General features: G+C 34.4%; 3 protein-coding genes across 4 annotated transcripts; 1 reads left to right on the top strand and 2 right to left on the bottom strand.

Moving 5' to 3' along the window:
- The first annotated feature begins 1,873 nt into the window (after positions 1–1,873).
- Positions 1,874–4,742, top strand: LOC109812867 (putative receptor protein kinase ZmPK1). The gene is made up of 2 exons (XM_020376931.3): positions 1,874–4,406; positions 4,529–4,742. The coding sequence occupies exon 1, from the start codon at positions 2,018–2,020 to the stop codon at positions 4,394–4,396; it is 2,379 nt and encodes a 792-aa protein (XP_020232520.1). The 5' UTR covers positions 1,874–2,017; the 3' UTR covers positions 4,397–4,406; positions 4,529–4,742.
- Positions 4,743–6,036: 1,294 nt separating this feature from the next.
- LOC109812864 (EamA-like transporter family) lies at positions 6,037–10,975 on the bottom strand. Its single transcript, XM_020376928.3, has 4 exons — positions 10,819–10,975; positions 9,770–10,458; positions 9,255–9,675; positions 6,037–6,786 (listed from the first exon to the last, which is right to left on the bottom strand). The coding sequence occupies exons 2-4, from the start codon at positions 10,346–10,348 to the stop codon at positions 6,470–6,472; spliced, it is 1,317 nt and encodes a 438-aa protein (XP_020232517.1). The 5' UTR covers positions 10,349–10,458; positions 10,819–10,975; the 3' UTR covers positions 6,037–6,469.
- Positions 10,976–14,021: 3,046 nt separating this feature from the next.
- On the bottom strand, positions 14,022–16,838 carry LOC109812872 (PPPDE putative thiol peptidase family protein). Of its 2 annotated transcripts, none has more exons than XM_020376938.3 (5): positions 16,713–16,838; positions 15,944–16,042; positions 15,718–15,815; positions 14,978–15,294; positions 14,022–14,599 (listed from the first exon to the last, which is right to left on the bottom strand). In XM_020376938.3, the coding sequence occupies exons 2-5, from the start codon at positions 15,950–15,952 to the stop codon at positions 14,193–14,195; spliced, it is 831 nt and encodes a 276-aa protein (XP_020232527.1). In that variant the 5' UTR covers positions 15,953–16,042; positions 16,713–16,838; the 3' UTR covers positions 14,022–14,192. The 2 variants fall into 2 exon arrangements, with proteins under 2 accessions (XP_020232527.1, XP_020232526.1); XM_020376937.3 differs by lacking the exon at positions 16,713–16,838 and adding an exon at positions 16,546–16,706.
- Between the last annotated feature and the right edge of the window lie 4,265 nt (positions 16,839–21,103).

Genomic DNA, 21,103 nt, shown 5'->3' with positions numbered 1-21,103 from the left:
AACTCTACCCTTTGCGTCGTTACACTCCTCAAGGCTGGGGGGCTTGTGTACCGGAAGGGTCCTATCGGCCACATGGATTGGCCACGTGGACCGGCACGTCATGTCCTATCAGATATTGACGCAGCTCAGACATTACTTCGGCTCGTAGATCGGCCACGTGGATCGGCCACGTGGACCGGTACATCATGTCCTATCAGATCAGATATCACTTCGGCTCGGCAAGGGACCGAGAACCACATCCTTCCCCTGTCGGCTCGGCCAGACGCCGAAGACGACGTCTCGACCGTTTCGTATCGGCTTAGCTGAAGGTCAACAGAGACAATAATTAGAACGGCGATCATGATTAACAAGGGACAAAGCACAATTAAGGCATAACCCGCCGATTAACATCGTATTACCTAATTTGGTAAGTGTCAGAGAAGGCCCACCACGTTCAGGCCCATTTCAGGTCTTATAAATAGGTCACACGTAACGAGGTATGTCATTGTTCATTTATTACCCTAGAAAATCGTGTTTATCCTGACTTGAGCGTCGGAGTGCCTTTTGCAGGTACCTCCCCCCCCTCTGAAGAATCTACCTGAAGCTTCCGTCTGACCCTCTCACACCCCAGAAAATTATGAGTGTACCCTCAGACAGGTACATATATTATTTAAAAAGTTTAATTTAATTTAAATTATTAAATGTTATTTATTTTCTTATACTTCAATTATTTGAACAAATATCAAAATATGAAATCAATTTAAGTTTTTTACACCAATCTTAATAAATGAAAATTTAAAAAGAAAATAAATTAAAAAATAGTATATTATATTAATTTAAAATAAATTTAAGTTTTAATCAAAATTAATTTAGTATTAGTGATATTAACTTATTTTCATATTAAAATAAATACTGATAAAATAATTTAATCTCTTACTCAAAACATAAAATTATATTAAAAATAATTTTTTACATATGATATTTATAAAATAGTACTAAAAATATTTTGAAATTAGAGTCATTATCAAAATAACTTTTTTAAATTTAATTGAGATGAATTATCTATGTTATAGTATAATGATTAAATGAATTATCATTAATTAAAATGTTAAAGTTATTTGTTGATTAAATCTTAATTAATAAATTTGTATTGCTTAAAAAGTTAAAAAAAATAAAAAATAAATATGATTATTTATATTAGAGTATGACTCATAATATAATAAACAATATACGACATGCATAAAAAAAATATTTGTTGAGAGAGGTCAACTTTTTAAATGAATCTCAGTATTTTAAAAGATTAATTCTTAATTTTAATTAAGAGATGTCTTAGTTTACCAAAAAAGAATATAACTCATAAAAATTACTTAAGTTCTCATTTTTCTAGACACAATCCTATATTTTATAGAATAAATCCTAAAAAAAAAGAATATTTCTAGTTAAGACATCAGAATAAGATATTAAATTTCGATCTTAAGTATGTATAAATATATCAATGCGAGAAAATACTTTGAAACTAATTACTCATGTTTATTTTTGCAAGTGTTAATGATGTTTGTCTTAATAATTTTTTTTATGGGTACTCATATATACAACAATATATTGCTAGTTGTAACACATGACACATCTTTTCTAAAAAGAAAACTATCACGCATCTTTTATATATATACTATGATCTTTAACTAAACAAAACTATTACTCATTAAAATATCAAACCACTTGTCCTAGTAATTTAATTTTTTATCTTTTTCTAAAATTACTCTTGTGATTTTACAAACTAGTCATCCTTATTATACATATACACGTACATTAACTCCAAGCGTGTGGTTTAGTGATTGATGTGTGGTTTAGTGATTGATGGTTTAGTGATTGAGGTTGATCCACACTTAACACTTAACATTAGGGATTCGAATTTTGTGAATGTGGATATGCAAGTAGCTATCCTACCTTTAAGGAGATTAATGACGCTGGATACTCGTCCATTCCCGTGCTAAAAACCAACACGAAACACGAACTAACGCAAGAACTTGCATTGAAAATGAGACTAGTTTTGTCAACCACACTCTTTCTTGTATCATCCTTATTCTCTTCGCAATGTTCATCATCTTCTTCGTCACTCAGAAAGGGCTCTTCCCTCTCAGTGGAAAATCCACAAGACGTTCTCATCTCACCAAACCGCACCTTCTCCGCAGGCTTCGTTGGCATCGGCGAAAACGCATATTCCTTCGCAATATGGTTCACGGAGCCTCACTTCCACGCCCCCAACACCGCCACGTGGATCGCAAACCGTGACCACCCCGTTAACGGGAAACGCTCCAAACTTTCCCTCACACACTCCGGTAACGTAGTCTTGGTGGATGCTTCTTTCAACACCGTTTGGTCTTCAAACACCGTTTCTTTCGCCCCATCAGAGTTGCATCTCGGAGATGATGGCAACCTCGTGTTGCATGACTCGAGAGGAACCATTCTGTGGCAAAGTTTTGATTTTCCAACGGATACTCTTCTTCCGGGTCAACCTCTCACTAGACACACGCAGCTTGTGTCTTCGAGAAGCGAGAGTAATCACTCCTCGGGGTTCTATAAGCTCTTGTTTGATGATGAAAACGTTCTTAGTCTTCACTATGATGGTCCTTCTGTTTCAAGCTCTTACTGGCCAAAGCCTTGGTTGCTGAGTTGGGATGTTGGTAGGACTTATTTCAATAGTAGCAAGATTGCAGCGTTTGATTCTCTTGGCCTTTTCAACTCTTCGGATAACTTCACTTTTGTGACATCTGACTATGGCGCGGTGCTGCAAAGAAGGTTGAAACTGGATTGTGATGGGAATGTGAGAGTGTATAGTCGAATGAGTGTGTTGGAGAAATGGTATGTTTCGTGGCAAGGGATTTCTAATGGTTGCTTGGTTCATGGGATTTGTGGAGCCTATAGTACATGTGGCTATGATCCTATGATTGGGAAAACATGTTTGTGTCTTCCGGGGCATAGGTTGAACAATTTCAGTGATTGGTCTTATGGGTGTGAACCCATGTTTGATCTCACTTGTGATGGGAATGAGTCTAGCTTCTTGGAGATGCGCGGTGTTGAGCTTTATGGCTATGATAATCACTATGTGGAAGTGAGTAATTATAGTTCTTGTGAGAGTTTGTGCTTGCGAGATTGCACATGCAAGGGGTTTCAGTACTCCTATAGCGATAAAAAAGGCTTTTTCAGGTGCTATACAAAGACACAACTGCTCAATGGACGGCGTTCCCCGAAATTCACAGGATCAACATACTTGAGATTGCCTAAAAATAGTAGCTTCTCTGTCAAACAATCTGCTGTTGAAACTGTTCATGATCATGTTTGTTCGGTTCAACTTCGAAGAGATTATATCAAAGCACGTGTAAGCCATGTTGCGACGGTTTTCCAGTGGTTTGCTACGGCATTTGGAGCATTGGAAATGGTTAGCATTTTTGTGGTTTGGTTCTTAATTAGGACCAACCAAAGGACTAATGCGGATCTGCAGGGCTACTATCTTGCAGCAACAGGTTTCAGAAAATTTAGTTACTCTGAGCTGAAAAAGGCTACAAAGGGGTTCAGGTATGAGATTGGAAGAGGTGCAGGAGGGGTTGTGTACAAAGGTATTTTATCAGATCAAAGAAATGCAGCAATAAAGAGACTCTACAATGCTAAACAAGGAGAAGGGGAATTTCTTGCTGAAGTAGGCATCATTGGGAGGCTTAACCACATGAACTTGATTGAAATGTGGGGGTATTGTGCTGAGGGAAAGCATAGGTTGTTGGTGTATGAGTACATGGAGAATGGTTCTTTGGCTCAAAATCTTGCATCCAACACACTTGATTGGAGCAAGAGATATAAAATTGCTCTTGGTATGGCAAGAGTTCTTGCATATTTACATGAGGAATGCTTGGAGTGGATTTTGCACTGTGATATAAAGCCACAAAACATACTCCTAGATTCCAATTATCAGCCCAAGTTAGCAGACTTTGGCTTGTCTAAGCTCCTCAACAGAAACAACCCCAACAATCCAAGCATCTCTATGATCAGAGGCACCAGAGGATATATGGCACCTGAGTGGGTTTTCAACTTGGCTATCACATCCAAGGTGGATGTTTATAGCTATGGAATTGTTGTTTTGGAAATGATAACTGGGAAAAGTCCAACCACAAGTGTCCAAAACATTGATGGTGAAGAGACATATGATGGGAGATTGGTTGCATGGGTGAGAGAAAAAAGTAGCAACACCAATGCATCTTGGGTAGAGCAAATAATTGATCCTGCTGTTGGACCACATTATGATAGCATTAAGATGGAAATTTTGATCAGAGTAGCTTTGAACTGTGTGCTGGAAGACAAAGATTCAAGACCCACCATGAGACAAGTAGTTGAGGTGCTTCAATGTCATGGAAGTGATCATTAGTGTTGATCCGGTACAGTCTCCTTTTTCATGATTATTTTCATCATATCATAGCTGTAGACTTTTTTTTACTTAAATTTCATTGTTCTGCAATTACATATAACCTCTTTATGTATTTTTTTTTGTTTTTTATAGGCATCCTTCTTCAAAAGAAAATTATATTTGAGGCATCGTCAAGCACTAATAGTGAGCATCTCCCTCGTAAAGACTTGAATGATTGTTGACCACCTAAGGTTTATCTAGGACTTCCTCAAGAAATTTTAAGTATGTATTCCATTTCCCCAAAATTTCAGTAAAAGAAACAAAAATTGTACTTTCAATTTGAGAAAATTTCGATTCTGGTTATTAATCTCAGAGAGCAACCACTTCTCCTAATGTACTTGCCGGTGTGTAATTGTTGAAGTCGGTGAATATACTCAAATTTAAAAGCAACAAACTTGAAGAGGAGACCTAAAATGAGGAAAAACTTGCATAAAGTTCTATAAATTTCAATTATTAAGTAATAAGGAACTGAATTTGAATGCAGCATAAAGGTACAAATATATGAGACTAGAGATAAATAAAAGCAAATGGTATTAAGAGAATTTCAAGCGAAATGAAATAAAACCAAGTTATGGAAAATAATAGAGAAAGAAATTAGTTAAAAAATCAAGTAGTACCGAGACATTGGACTATTAATGAAGAACATGAAGCAAAATACTTGTCTTGAGCGACTCTTGCATGATATGTGAACACTCCGTCTATTACAAATACTTCATTAATAGTGATATTTTTTATCACACCATATTACTTATCATACTTATATTATATTATATTATATTTATATATATATATATAAGAAGAATTCATTTATTAAAAAATAAATTTACTTAAACTTATCATATTCAAATAACTTATATTTTATATTAAAATTTAATTATTTAATTGTTAATAAAAATTCTTAATATATAAATTAAATTAATAATTTAAAAAAAAATATTTAATACTTCATCTCATTAAATTAAATTGACAAATATTTTTTATCTTTATGTTTAAATGTCGAGAAACATAGACTATTCATCGTTTTCCATTTTCTTATGCCTTTCCTGCTCCATTGCCCGTGTAAAAGTGCTTCGGGTTCACTGCAGTCGCTAATGGTGATGATGGGACGTGCTCAATCTGAACCTTAGGACGAAGATTGAACTCACTTAGTACAACTAAAATTTGGTAGTAGAGTAGAACACGCTTTATTTTATGCTTGGTGCATATTAAAAATAGAATAACACAAAGCATAAAGTTTTTAAAAAATGATAAATTTTGATTTAATTAAAAAGATAAAACTATAAATTAAAAAAAAAAAAAAAGAACAATTTAAGAACCAACGAGAATAGAACTAGTTGTGTACTAGACCATCGTGTTCCATTTGTGCACCAAACACTGCACTCAATTACAAGCAACTAAACATAATAATATAAGTAAAAATCAATTCCTTCACAAATTTATAATAAACAAATGAAGAAACAAAAATATTGTTAAATCAGACATTTCAATTTTATTTTATTTTTTTTCAGAAAATTAGTCGGTTGCATAAATTATATAATTAAACTGCTACATTTACAGTTGGGAATATTAGTTTACATATAGTATCATCAAATGAATGACTATGACTTGAAACCTTCTCATCAGATTTAAGATATAGAACTAAACATTTACAAAATATCCCAAAATTGATAGAAATTATTACACCAAATTTGTCATTACATGTGGTTCATGGATGAACCCTTTCTTTACTAAGGTCTAGGGCACTTAGGCACCCATACCATCAATGAAGATCTCAACCAAGTAGCAATTTTCTGAACCACATGGCAGCTTACATGTCTCTCCAGGTGTAATCTCGGGTGTTCCTCTAGTAAACCATCTTTCTTGTTCTACATTTACTATTTTCATGTCTGGTATCCAGTGAACCCTCTTTCTTGTTCTAGATTTTCTATTTCCATGTTTGGTATAGCAACACATTTTGGTTATTGCAACTAATTTGGTATGATTACAAAAAGACCACCTATCAACAAACTCATGAAATGAATGCAATGTACAGTGCTATGATATGGCAACTGAATCATGACTTCTAGACAAAGTAAGCTCTTCAGTGTTTATATTAAAGTTCTCAGTTTCCAATTCCACAGTAGTTTCGCTGGATTTGCTAAAAGTGTCAGAAGGAATGTTGATTCCAGTGAAGCCAATCATGACAGCTGTTGCTCCAAGGTAATCCATAAAGCGCGGAGCATGGCCAGTCAAGGTATCCACAATGGCAGCCAATGGGACCTGAATTGAAAGACCAGCTGTAGCAACTGTGGTAGACGTAAGCATAACAGCCTTCGCCCACAAGTAATCACTCAGCACATTATCCAGTAATCCTAGTTTTCATCAGGAAAAAGAATCCATACATTATGAAATTTATAAGTCAAATGGAGCCAGGAAAGTCATTCATAACAGTTCCAACTTCCAAAACAAGATCCATGAGTAAAAGAGACCAAGTGAAACCAATAAAAATTTTATGTTGTCTTAGAGGAAGTGGAGTGCTGGACACGTTACATAGAAGGTTAAATGTTTAGTAAATGCTTATTTAATTTCCACATTTTGAAAAAAAAAAAAAAAAAAAAAAAACTCTGGAATATGCTTTTGGAAGTAGCAATAAACGGCTTGCTTCAAAGACTATGCTCACTTTATCACCGGAAGATAAAGTGATTGAAGTAACCATTAAATGAGAGAAAATATAATATTCACTGTCAATAACAAAGATCCATACAACATGGTACAACGAATAGGAAACTCGAGGCAAAATATAATGATTCAAATGGTTTTCTAGTTTCTCATAAGCATGGTGTAATATGAATGTCAACAGTGAAGTAATGGACAATTCTGTTTTGAAGTTTGACAATTCTAAGAGTGAATAGTATTGATATTTTATGGAAATTTTACTCAATTTCTTTAGCCATATTTTGCAATATATGTATTTAACTAATGATCATGCTCTTGACATATACTAAGTTGTTTAATATCTCTTTAGCCATCCTTTACTGCTTCTTAAATTCTGGCTCTAAGAAGTTTTACAATTACCATATATGAGTTCTCAACTAAAAAAGCAGGTTAATTTACCATGAAATAATTCTTATGCTTAAAGTAATTATGCGTTACCATGTGGAAATGCTCTTCAATGGAACTTTAACTTTAACTAATCATGATCAAAAAACTACCGGTTTTGCTTTGTGGGTCGGGAATGTCCGACATATCAATTTATCTGGCTGGTAATAGTACTCTGGGCTGAAGCAATGAACCTTTTTAAAGTGGCTCATTTCATATCCCAGAAACCCATGTATGAACAAGGTTTAATTTTACTTTCTTTGGCTACTCTAGGGTGGTGGTAGATCCAGGTAAGTTATAGAAACTCTAGATAAAGAAAGCTAAAGATAATTTTACAATCAGTGGCACGATAAGTCAACAAGAAACCTATCATGCGCTAACTACCCAGAAGGCTTAAGTTGTTAGGTTAGGTGATACATGAATGGTTTTATACGTCTATATTTCTAAAAATGGGCTTGATGCTTGAACAATGCACAAGCCAACCTTATCTTGTGTTGAATGCTGGGAATATGTCTAAATATCTTTAGCCTAAAAAGAAAAGAATAATTTAGTTTATTTAGGAATATGTTATTTATGTTTCAAATATTTAAATTTAATTTGTTTTTTTTATTTTAGGATTTATTTCCTAATTTTTTAGAATAAGATATGCCATTGATATTTGAATTTTTTTAATATGATTTTTCTCTACATATAAAGAGCTCATGAATAACTTTTTTGTAGAAATATCATGTTCCTCTTGAAAAATATCTCTCCAGAAAATACATACATAACAACCCTTCATTGAAATGAAATTAACTTTTTTTTAAAAGAATGGAAGGCGTCAAGGACTGAACTCTAGAGTAGAGACACCTTGGTCATAAAAGCTTTGATACCATGACATTAACACTATCCCAATAACTTCAGCATTAGGCGAAATAACAGAATGGTTTTATACTTCTATATTTCTAACAATGGCATTCTTCTCACGTAGAGCTATAAAATCAGACAAATGAGTTTAATCCAAGTTCACATTAGTTTATTTCCAACTCTCTAAAAATGCTTAAAATGCTGTGGTTATTCACAGGTAAGTGATTCAGTTCACTAGTCTCCCTTAATGAGATCTATGAGGGTAGATATATAAATTTTACCGAATATAATTTTTTGTCGGTTCAAAAAATATATAATTTAATAATCTTTTTAATAGATTTTACTGATAGTGCATAACTCTTTATACTGACAATGAATTGAATTAAGAGCCTTGACAATGATTGGCACAAAATACGAATCCTGTTCTGGTTAGGAGAAACTTTTTACCCAGAATGGGGAAAAAAATTAGGAGAAATCTTTTATTACCCAACAATTTAAGAAAACAATAGTGAGAAATACTAATAAACTTCCTATACTTTTTTCCCTTTGATATATGCAAATTTGCAACTTTAAATAATTTAGAAATTTAATCTATACTAGATTGATTGCAATCCCCTAAAATCATTCTCCACTAATAATATAAATTATTGTTGAGGCAGAAAGAACTTCTCAAGTTCAACATTAATTGGATGGCACATAAAATTATGCATATAAACAACTTAAGTCTGAAAGGAAGGGCCTGGTATATGTTGGCTATTTGTTGAACACCAAATGAAAAGAGCACACAGAGGAAAAAGGTAAAACAGGATTAGAAGACAGCCAGTTTAGCAGCAAAACACAACTTAGCTACATTGTAAAATTCAAAACGAACTGTAAAAAAATATTGGATACTAACCTTTACCAATTATCAGACCAAGCTGCTTCCAGGTAAGTGTACTAAAAGGTTCCTTCTTGGTAAAATTTAGTATAAGGGCAACTGGAAGAAATATGACAACATTGAAAAGCCCAAGATATCCAAGAAACTCAGCTGTACTGGCTTCACCGTTCTTTCCATCATCATCAGGTAATTTCTTGCGAATAAGAGTTATATACACTGCATATAGTCCTGCAGAAGCAAGTGCGAAAAAATCTCCAAGAAGAGGATTTGATGCAACTGTTCTTAAACCAGATTGTGAATCACCTAGGCTTACAATTATTGTTCCTCCCATACAAAGAAAAACACTAAAGAGCTTTAACCAAGTAAACCTCTCACCCAAGAACACCAGCGAGACCAAGAAGGTAAAAAGACTGGATGCACTGCTTAAGATTGTATTTGACTGCACATCACATAAAAAGAGGGAACTAATTTAAGCCAAATAGTTAAGTGAAGCAGAACTTAAAATTCAAAAGGTTAAATACATATTTACTTACTGTAACTGTGGTATACTTCAATGACAAGTTAAAAGTGAGTTGAGCTAAAAACCAAACCGGGCAGATCAATAGACTAACTTTGGCCACTCGGGACCGACTCCACCTCCCTTTGTCATTGATCTCTTTATCAACATTTTCAATCACATTAACTTCATCAACCAAAACACCTACCACCGCATCTTCTGGCAGCAATTCGGAACCATTTTTATTTTCTTGACTGACATCATCCTCTTCAATAACCAAGGCTTCACCAGCTTCATTGCCTGCATCATTGTCTTTGAGAAGAATAGCCTTCTCTGATTCCCCTACCCCTCCTTTCAAACATGGATTACCCTTCTCACTCCTCCAAAAACATAAACCCCCATAAGAATCCTCCAAATACCTCCCAATTTCAACAATTGGGATCAACACCAAAAACAACGAATTGCAGATATAAGTAACAAAGAATGGTGACACACCGGCATCTACAACAGACTGCACTACAAAGCTAGCAGCAATCCAAATTGTTGCCACAGCAAATATGTATGCTAAACCCAAAGCCCATTTCCATGTTTTACTATTCACATCTTTTGAACTCATTTCTATGCATCACCCAAAACCAAACTCCAAGTCTAGAATACCCAGAAAGCAAAACCCTATCTAATGGGAAAATTACCAATATTCATCTTGCAATTCTAGCAAAATATCACCTAAAAACAACAACAAAAAACAATAAATTGGATCAAACACTCATTAAAATAAACAATAAAAAAAAATGAAGCAATATTTGAAAGGGAAAATTTCACAATTTGACACAAGTGAAAGAACTCTAATTTTGGAAAACAACAATCTTGTTCTGTTGTATCTCTCTTTACAAATACACATGAATATATATACATTAATGATATCTCAAAATCTCTCAAAAATCTATAAGGATCTCTTTAAAAAAAATTCCTAAAATTCGATTTGATTTACCGATTGATTATATACAAATATAAAAAAAAAAAATATATATATATATATATATATATATATATATATATATATCTTGCTAAATAATCTCATTATACCTGTATGAGAATCCGTGGTGATTAATCGAAAGAAGAAACACCCAAGATTCGTAGAAATGGACTTTCTATGTTCTGTGTGAAGCGAACTTGTGATGCTTATTTTTTTTATTTTATTTTATTTTTGGTTTTGGGTTGAAGTCAAACCGTGTTGAAATTGAATCCATGCGCCAACGGAACATGCGAGCAGTTTGGTGGATTGGATCCGAATGTTGTGGCCCATCTCCATTTTTGGCTCTTTTTTTAATATTTTTTTATCCTCTCTTTTCTGCTAAACTCACATTCGCTCCGTTTTGTCAAATTTTATTTACCTTACTTTTACTATTTACACCCCTCGTATTTATTAAGTAAATATATTTTCAGATTATTTATTTACTTTCTCTCTCTTTTTTATTTATATTTTTAATATTAAATATACCTCCATAAATTATATATTTTCACCCTATGTTAATTATACTTTAAATTTTATCTACACTTTAATTTTTTAATTCTAAAATTTTAATTTTAAACTCTATTCTTCACTCTTGTATTTATTATTCTTTAAGGAAGTGAACTCAATACAATATTATGAGATTGGAAAATGATTATGATGAAAATTCATTGTTTATAGCAAATAGAGATGGTGATTAGAAATGAGAATAGGTCAAGCCAAACTTTAAATATACATGTTGAGTTTGTTTTATAAAATTAAAGTTAGAAATGACAATAGATAAGATTTGGATAAAATCTTATAGTATTCGTCTTATACCCGAGTTTAAAAATAATACTTGTACCTAGTCTCATACCCACAAGGTAACAACTTTAATTGTCATTTCTATACTAGTTGAATACCTATGTACCCATATACACTCCTATGACCCGGACTTTACTTATGCATAAAATAATTAAATCAATAAAGAGATAATATTTTATACAAACAAACACAATTTTAATTTGTCAAGTCTTTAACATTACAAGGATCTAACATAACAATTCTTATAAATAAATATTATAAAACATTCAATTCTTGTAAATAAACTTTAAAAAAAAATTGAACATAATAAAGTTGTAATTAAACTTCCAACATCGTGTGATCATATGTTAAAAATATTCTCTAAAACCTGTGAAAGAAAATTATATAAAAATTAGTTAAATTACAATTATAAATTAAATTATATAATATAAATTAAAAAAAAACAAATATGTAGACATTTAATCTCATCATTGGAATGAACTTCTCCATATTCTAGCAAATGCTAATTTTTCATGTCTATATAAAATGAATGATTAGACAATTTAAATTAATTAAAACCAATTATAAAAAAATAAAATAATTTTTATTAAATAAACAAAATTTAAGTAAATATTACCTTATTGCTTGCATTTGAACAAACTTTATGTATATATAAGTTCCTCGAAAAGAACATAATAAATAGATAAAAATGCAAGATTGTAAAAAAAAAACGAGACCAAAAAGTATTTATTTATATATAATTTTAATTTTATATAATATACATTACACAAATTAAGATATTAGTTACTTTTTAAAAAATAACTTTTAGATAAAATTTTTATACCCTAAAATGTCATGTTACTTTTATTCTTTAAATAGTAAAAACATTGATTATTAAGTAATATTTATAAATATTTTTAGAAACATTTATAAAGAATCTAACATATTTTTATCATTCTAAAAAATTATGGTTCCTAAAATTTGAAAAAAATTATCATATATCAACCACCACCAAAAATAACAAATTGATAACGCATAACAGAAAGATAAAATAAAATTGGAGGAAATTCAAACTAATAGATAACACAAAAATTAATAACACATAGCATAAACAAATTAAAGGAAATTAAAACTAAAAGATAAGATAAAAATTGATAACAGAGAAAAAAAATTAAATTAAACTCAATTAAAAGATAACCAAACTAACCGATAAAGTAACAAATTAATAACACAAAACAAAAAGATAAAATAAAATTAAGAAAATTTAAACTAATAGATAAAGCAAAAAATTGATAACACAGTAAAAGCGTATAATAATGTTTCGATTCGGAATTTAGTGAAAAATCACATGATCAACTTGACTTGAATTTTTCAATTTGTGAAAAAATACAAGATCAACTTGGCTTGAAATTTATCACTTGTAAAAATAATATTTCCAATTATAGGTAAAAAAAATTCAAAATTAGGTCAACTCATAATTTTTTGACCTATGAAAAAATACACAATTAAATTGATTCGGAGTTTTCTGACCTAAAATACAAAATTTACTTTACTCAAATTTCCTCACCTGTGAAAAATTACAAGATCAGTCCGACTCAACTTTTTTTACCCACAAGAAGTCATAAGATTGATTCTACTTAGAATTTCTTAACATGTAAAAATATACAAGATCAACTCAACTCAAATTTCGCTACATGTAACTCCATTTTCATCTCTCATCCTATGAAAAAAAAAATACAAAACTAACTCCTTAAACTTCCTAACTAGTAAAAGAATATCATATCAGATCGACTCAGAATTTCATGACCTCTGAAAAATCAAATGATCAACACAACTTGAAGTTTGTCAGACTTGTGAAAAATCACAAGATCAAAGACTGAGAGATATGTTATTCAACAAAACACCATTTTTCTTATTATCATTCAACACAAGGCAAAATTTTGGGAACGTTTTACTGCTCAAATAGAAAGATCAGTTATTCAAAAAATGAAAGCATAAAAGAAAAAGTCAGTTAGTCAACGTTAGGATATGAGCGTTTTACCACTCAAAGCTTGTTTATAGATTTCTTTACATGACAAAATTTATGAATTATTAAAATTTATTGAGAATTTATAATCTCTTCGCCTTTTAAAGACTTGATTCTTAGCCATTTAAAGTCTTGAGATTGAAATTGTTTTGATCGATAGGATACAGATACCCGTTACCTTTAAGAAACAAAATTTAGGATACAGATACCCGTTACCTTTAAGAAACAAAATTTAAAGACAAAACGTTGCACTCTACAGAAAGCTTCGAAAAGGAAGTCATTTATGCTGATTTGCCAAGATTTTAGCCACGTATTTAATATACTTCTATTATGCCACAGAGAAAGTGTTTTCTTAAAAAGATCACTTAACTTTGATTATAATCCAAGAATTGTATACTAAAATATCGTAACGCTTCGCCTAATCAGCATTTCATTTGATATCACTAAAAATAATTTCCATACACTAACTTGAAACCAAAAACAGAATCTTTTGATAGAATAAATGATATAAGTTAATCAAGTTCTACCAAGATAAAACAATAATCAATAATATGAAAACACTGCTATTGTTGTTGCATTGCAGCGATGGTATAATAGGGGCTTTAGACCCACAAATTGTCAATGATAAACTAAAAGTTGCTAGTTTTGTGAGACAGCGGTTTGACCATATCTTTGCATGACTCTTTTGGTTGCTAGAGCTGCAGCCTCACTAGCTCGCATTGTTCCAGTTGCCATGATTGCAGCAAACTCTTTGATTATCTCATCTTGAACCTTGTTGCGAGCATCTCCCAGAGGATCTGCATTAACCCCATTTGGTGATGGCTTCTGTGGTTCCCCAGAAGGTGATGCTGTCTTAGTGTTATCATCTTCGCCCTTCACTTCCTTATCCACCTCTCCCTTCAAACCATTCTCAGTGGATGAATTGGTACCACTTGAGCTCTTTTGGGTGTTGGCAGAAGTATTCACATTAGCTGAAGGCCTAAATTGTGGTACTTGAGGAACTCCACCAGATTTCAATGTTGTCTCCAAATTTTGAATCATAGGCACTGTAAAACGATAGTAAGATATATAAGATAAAGAAAAATAAGCACATAAACACAAATAGAGAACAACTCCTCTTAAATAGGCATCTTTTGCAAAAGGTTGCAACCAAATATTTCTCTACATTGTGCTTTAAAATTTACATTTGTTAAATGTAGAAGAAAATGAAAATGATTAGACATGCAGATAAGCGATATGGATATACAAAGTTAAATTGAAAGGTTACTAAAACTCGGGCAGTCCCAAATAATTCCATTTCACTAAAATTGTATATAACATACTTCCACTTTGTTCAACATTATACTATAGTTGAAAATAATAACCATATTTGCAAGTGAACAATCCAGAACAACTTATTTGAAGGGTAAAAGGTGATAACTCACATATAAGAGCTCCCATTGGGCTGCTCATGACCTCATTAGGGAGCTGGAGAATATATGTAGGAATGGATGCACCAACCAAAAATTGAGCAACCTCATTGCTGAAGTTGTTGCAATTGTGAGTAAGAAGACTATATGTTTCAGGCAGATAACGCGGACTGATTTCCTGCAAATACATTTCAAAGACATCCTTGGGCACATGTGTGACACCTAAGTCTACCACTCTAAGTGGAGTTCCATATGGTGATGATCCAGCAGGAGAGTGCTGTATGCCCCCACCAAAGTAATACTCGTTACCATAAACCACAACTCCTGTGTGCCTAAGATACAACCAGAATATACAAAATTGTAAACTCTCAACATTCCAACAAATGAATGGCACCATAAAGATATAAGATATTGGCATGTACATCCAAAAATGCAAAGAGGAAAAAAGTGGCAAACCTAAGTTTTTGGTAATGTAATGTTTGAGTCGGATATTGGCATGTACAACCAAAAATACAAAGAGGAAAAAAGTGGCAAACCTAGGTGTTATATTGTTTTCTGATTCATCCGTTTCTATACTAGTCGAATACTTAATTAAACACTACATATCCACAGATCATAGCATCAACACCCCAACAACACATGTAAAACAAACCCTCCGAAACAAACCCATTTTCTTTTGGAATACAACTAACTATAGCATCATACAAAGAACATTTTTCTCTGTATCTGGATTAAAACCAAAGAGAAGCACTCACCATATGCCTTCAATTGCTTTCCCCAAAAACGACATTGAAAGCTGTCGTGCAAGTCCTTGGCTTAAGTCATAAACATTTAGGGTAACCCTGTGTTCCTCCTGTAATCACATATCCAATGTAATTATAATTGTCAAAACAATTGCAAAGCACTAGGACGTTACATAGGACATAGAAAATTATGAACAAAAGAGACATTTAGCAAACATCATTAGTTACATTTACGTACCTCAGCCATCTTCTGCAGTCCAACGCAAAATTAATTAGCCTCGTACGTACACTTAAAAAAGGAGTGTTGTAACTACTCCAATTGAGCCGATCAAAGAACCTAAAACAGTGAAGCTCGATGAGAATCTTAGCAAAAACACCACAAAAGAGAAACACCCTTATGGACTAAACATGTAACAAAAACAACAAGCACATCAAGACATGTCAATTCCTTTCACTGCTCCAACCCCACTTTCTCATACACAGAAACACACCCTCCATATCCTCAATATTTTCAACTTTATCATAACCATATTAAACCACACTCCAAAACAAATGAATCGTTGTCAAACAGAGAATCATATCCCAACAAAGAGAAACTGAATAAAAAACATTTCATAAAAATAAAACAACAAAACAACAATCCAACATCTACATACGACCCTTTTCCCAAAACACGCCTAAAAATTTTCACAATCTGACCTCCTGTTCCCTCTCCCAAAAAAATTAGTTTTTTTTTTTCCAAAATGTGGTACGACCCAATTGAGAACCCAACCCCAAAATTCAAACTTTCAAACATTTGCAGATCCAACACAACATAGGCACCCCGAATTCAAGCGGTACCTTAAGAAAAATCTCTCCTAAGATCAGAATCAATTCATAAACCACGGGGGGGTCGTAACAAACACAACAATCCCAGAAAGGAGAGAGGTTACAAGGAGAGAGAAAGACGAAGCAACGCAGAAGATTAGAATATAAGAGAGTATGGTTCCGCTGCACAAGAAACTAACCTCAGAGAAGTCTTTATATAATAACAAAGAGAGGAATTATTGTTATTGTATTGTATCAGAGATCTAGATTCTCTGCGAACACCACATTTTACCTTGCCGTAAGCCTCCAGGACTTTCTAGAACCTACCACCGCTAATTTCACATCCACGTTTTTTGGCCAACAAATTTATTTATTTATTCATTTTTTTTTCTGTTTCCAATTTGAATTTTGTTAATGTATCTTGCAACGCGGCATGGCCCGCAAGCACGTTTGACATTACGTCATAACTAGTGAGATAGTGTTTATATTTTATTTTTAAATTTCAAAAATTTTCGTCTCCATTTTTTTTTTTTTACATTCTTATCTATTTGTTATGCAGTAATTATTTATGAATAAAAGATAATCTATATATATATATATAATGTGATTAAATGTAATTATCTATATAATGGTTAGAGATAAAGTATATCGATTTCTCTAGTTAAATAATAATTAATGAAGTCGAAGTATTTTATATTTTTATTAAAGATAAAATAAAATTAAGTAATAAAAGTATTTAGTATAATTGATGTTGTGAATAGAGACTTTACAAATAAAGCCTGAAGATTGGCATTCTATTGCTGTCATTTTATATGTATATAGTTACAATTATCTACGTTCCCAATGTACCTGCCCTTCCATCCCTTGGATAGATAGAGAGAAGGGGCAGAGTTTTTGGTTTTTTCATGTTGTCAAAGAGTTGAACAATGAAAATAGATGGCGAGTGCCTGATCCAATTGATCGGATCATGTAGGAACAAGGTTCAAGTCTACCGGTCTGTTAGGATGCCTCAGCTGCATACATCACTGCACTTCCACTTGACACCTATCGTTAATTAGAAACGGCTCGTCTCGCCGTGACCTTTATTAGTTTCAAAGTTTTGAATTTGATAAAAGAAATTCATTTTTTTTCTAATTTTTAAAATTAAAAAATATATTGATTAACAAAATGTGAAAATAAAGATAGTTATTAAATCAATTTATATATTAATATAGATAATTAAGAATCAAGAATTTGAACGGTTAAAAGTAGTTAATAAATCCATACCTGTTATATAGGAAATATCTCATTTTAATGTAAATAATTTTTAGATTATCTTATTTTTAAATTTTTAAATAATAAAAAATAATATTAAAAATTAATTAAATTATCATGATTTGAATTCAAAATCTTAAAATTTAAAAATTACATATCAGTTGATTCAATAAATATTAATAATTTTTAAATATTTTTAACTAAATAAAAGTAAAAAATATCTCAACATTACTAATGAATATATTAATTTATCAAATATGAATTAAAGGTAATTGTTAAAAAAAATATTTCTTTATACATATTAGTATAGATTAAAATTTATTTATTTTTAACTATTGATTTTTTTTTATGCTTGTACTTGACTATTAATTTAATAATTAAATTATTTATTTTAAATAAAAATCTTTGTCATTATATTGATAAATAATAAATAATAACTATAAAAAAATTCCGATGAGAATATTTTAGAATTAAATTTTTTTTAATTTTTCTATTCAATTTACTTACTGTTTTTCTGATATATAACTTATTTTAAATAATTAAATTATTTATAAGCGATAAGAATATTTGTATCACCGACTTAAATGCTTTAAATTTATAACAAACAGCTATTATTTCTTATAATTAAAAATTGATATAAACTTCTATATATAAAAATAAATTTTTATCATAAAAATATTTTTAAGAGTTTTTTATAATTAAATTATTTATAACCAATCAAAATCACCTTTTTCATTTTAGTAATGTTCTTACCGGAATTTGGTCGTAGGGGTGATCCGTCCAGTAAGATCGGTGAACCTCCTTTGCTTGATGTATTGGTGCTCCAAGATGGGGGAGGTATCTGCAAGAGAGACTCTGATGCCAAAGTTAGGGTTTGCATGAATAATAGTCTCATATATATAATGCACGTACCTTAGGGTGGTTTAGATTTGTCTTGGGCCTTGGGCCTGAGATAAGGTATGTTATGATATGATATAGTTGAAGGGCGGATCCGGTCCGAGGCGAGATCCTCGGGTTCGAGTGTGATTTGCTCAAATACCGGGCTGACGTCGCGCAACGCGTTCCCGGGGTTGTTTTGTGTTGCTGATCCGGGCTCGGAGCCCGGGTGCGAAGTACGGTTAGTACACTAGCCCCCCGAGCTCCAAAGACCGTAGGTCAAGGAGCTGAGACCGGGCTCGCCAGTGGCTTTTCACATACGCTGGGGAGGTGCCAATGTGTCGCGACTGTTCATTTCTGGAACCGTGCAAGTGACGCACTAAAGGAAGTGATGGTTACGCGATGATGGTTTGCAATTAATATACCATCAGGCATGCCCTTTGGTCGACACGTGACCTAGCCGTTTTGAATTTTGGGGAGAGGTTTTGCTTTTTCTCGCGCCTCTTCTCCTTTTCATTTTACTCTTTTTGCGTCCTTCAACTTCTTGTGCACGCTTCGTCTTCGCTTGTTCTCCGCCTCTGTTTCCTTTGTCTTTCTTGATGGCTGGTAGTCATGGCGCTGGTTCTTCTGCCCTGCTAGGGGTAAAGCACGCGGTAAGGCGGTGGTTACCGGAAGGGGCGCCGCTGAGGGAAAGGAGGTGCCTCCGCCCGGGGACTTAGAGTTGGGTGTCCCTGGCTACGAATGGGTAAAACGCGAAATGGCCAAGTTTGCAAGCGTTTTTGACTCGAGTTTGGAGGTTGATGCGCTCTGGGAGACGCATAGGATTTGTGACCCTTCTATTTCTCAAATGATCCGATTGGAGCCTTGTTCGGCTAGTGAAGGTGTGTATATGAAGAGGTCCGTTGGTTCTCCTTCCTTTTATGTGTATCAGAGTTTTTTCAGGGACTTGGGTGTCTGCCTTCCTTTCACGCAGTTCAAATGCGACTTTTTGAACTACGTTAATGCGGCCCCCAGTCAGTTGCATCCCAACAATTGGGGCTTTTTGAGGGCGTTCGAGGTTTTATGCACGATTCTAGGGATGGAGGTGTCCCTTCGGGTTTTCCTCTCTTTCTACCAATTGAAGGCGAGTGCCCCGCCGTATGGGACTCTTTCTTTGAATGGGGGTAAGGAGGGGGGTTTGTTCACCCCTTATTCCCAATCGTATAAAAACTATAGGCAAGAGTTTTTCCAGGTTACTCTTGTCGATGTCGACCCTTTGGAGGATGGGGGGTTCTACTTTGGCGGGCTGCCGACGTTTCCCTTCTACTGGTGCCATGACCCATCTGGATTTCATGGGGTGGACTTCTCGCAGCTGATGCCGTCGGAGACGGCTGCTGTTGATGCTTTGAAAGCGCTTCCTCGCCCGCTAGACTGCAAGCTCATCCTGTCGCTCGAGCGTTCGGCGCACAGGGAAAGGGATTTGGAGGGTGAGTGTTTGGTACTTCGTTTACACGTTAGTGTTTGCGACCTTTTGATTTGCTATTTCTGGGTTGTCCGTCGTTTTGCGGGACTTATACCTTTTTTTATACTTCTTTTGCAGGTGGGCAGGGCCACCGAGGTTCTGAGAGTTCCGAGGTCGACAGCAGCGGGGGCCGATGTCCCTGGGGCAGAGCCGGGGCTCCTACTTCTACTTCGGTCGGTCTTCGTGGGGAGGGTCCTAGCTCTGGGGTCCCGGCCTCTGCACCGGCGGCGAGGGGGCCTCCAAAATGTCCCTATCTTGCGTACGCTACGCGCAGGAGGGTTCCCCGACGCGATTGGAGCATCTGAGCGCGTCGGAGGAGATTGACTCCTTGTGGAGTGCTTCGTTGACACCCGATAAATTTTTTCCGAGGGGGTCACTGAGCGCGGCCGACCAGGCGATGCTCGAGTCTGCCGGGCCTATGGGGACTTTTGATGCCGCTCAGATCTTCCTGCAGAGGGGCACAACCATTGTGGATTACTGGAAGCACAAGTGGTCACGGCAGTAGAATCTAGCGAAGCTGAGAGACCGGATGCAGCCTTTGGTGGAGGAGAATAAGGTTTTGGTTGTTGCCCTGTCTGAGGCGAAGATGCAGGGGGCCGAGCTCCAGGCGACCCGGGGGGATCTTGCCGAGGTCCGGCAATCGTTGGGGACCGCTCTGCGCAGTAATGATGGTTATGCTAGCCAGATTCGCTCCTTGAAGGAGGAGGTAGCTTTCTTGAAGGGCGAGCTGGTATCCGTGACCGAGGAGCGTCTTCGCGACGAGGTGGTCCTCAGTAGTAAGGAGGAGGAAGTGGCCGCCCAGAGTGCAAGTCTTTCGGCTCTGGAGGCCGAGAATGCAGCGTTGAAGAGGAGGCTTGAGGAAGTTGAGCGTTCCGCCGTGGTGGAACACAAGAGGGGCTTCCTCAAGGCTGCTCGGCAGGCTAGGTTTCTCGCGCCAGGGTTCGACTTTTCCGACATGCA

This window comes from Cajanus cajan, chromosome 4 (assembly GCF_000230855.2).
Source record: "Cajanus cajan strain Asha chromosome 4, NIPB_CcT2T_4, whole genome shotgun sequence".
Lineage (NCBI taxonomy): Eukaryota > Viridiplantae > Streptophyta > Magnoliopsida > Fabales > Fabaceae > Cajanus > Cajanus cajan.
The sequence above is the reverse complement of the archived record's forward strand: the minus strand, read 5'-3'. Positions and strand labels throughout refer to the sequence as shown.

What these genes read in the sequence shown, in the direction of transcription:
- LOC109812864 (XM_020376928.3), bottom strand. Translation starts at nt 10,348, where the DNA reads ATGAGTTCAAAAGATGTGAATAGTAAAACATGGAAATGGGCTTTGGGT. An exon ending in TGAAGTATACCACAGTTACA is followed by an intron (nt 9,676 to 9,769) that starts GTAAGTAAATAT and finishes TGTGATGTGCAG; the next exon opens with TCAAATACAATCTTAAGCAG. An exon ending in TGGTCTGATAATTGGTAAAG is followed by an intron (nt 6,787 to 9,254) that starts GTTAGTATCCAA and finishes GATGAAAACTAG; the next exon opens with GATTACTGGATAATGTGCTG.
- LOC109812872 (XM_020376938.3), bottom strand. An exon ending in AAAGCAATTGAAGGCATATG is followed by an intron (nt 15,295 to 15,717) that starts GTGAGTGCTTCT and finishes GTTGTATCTTAG; the next exon opens with GCACACAGGAGTTGTGGTTT. An exon ending in CCCAATGGGAGCTCTTATAT is followed by an intron (nt 14,600 to 14,977) that starts GTGAGTTATCAC and finishes ATCGTTTTACAG; the next exon opens with TGCCTATGATTCAAAATTTG.
- LOC109812867 (XM_020376931.3), top strand. Translation starts at nt 2,018, where the DNA reads ATGAGACTAGTTTTGTCAACCACACTCTTTCTTGTATCATCCTTATTC.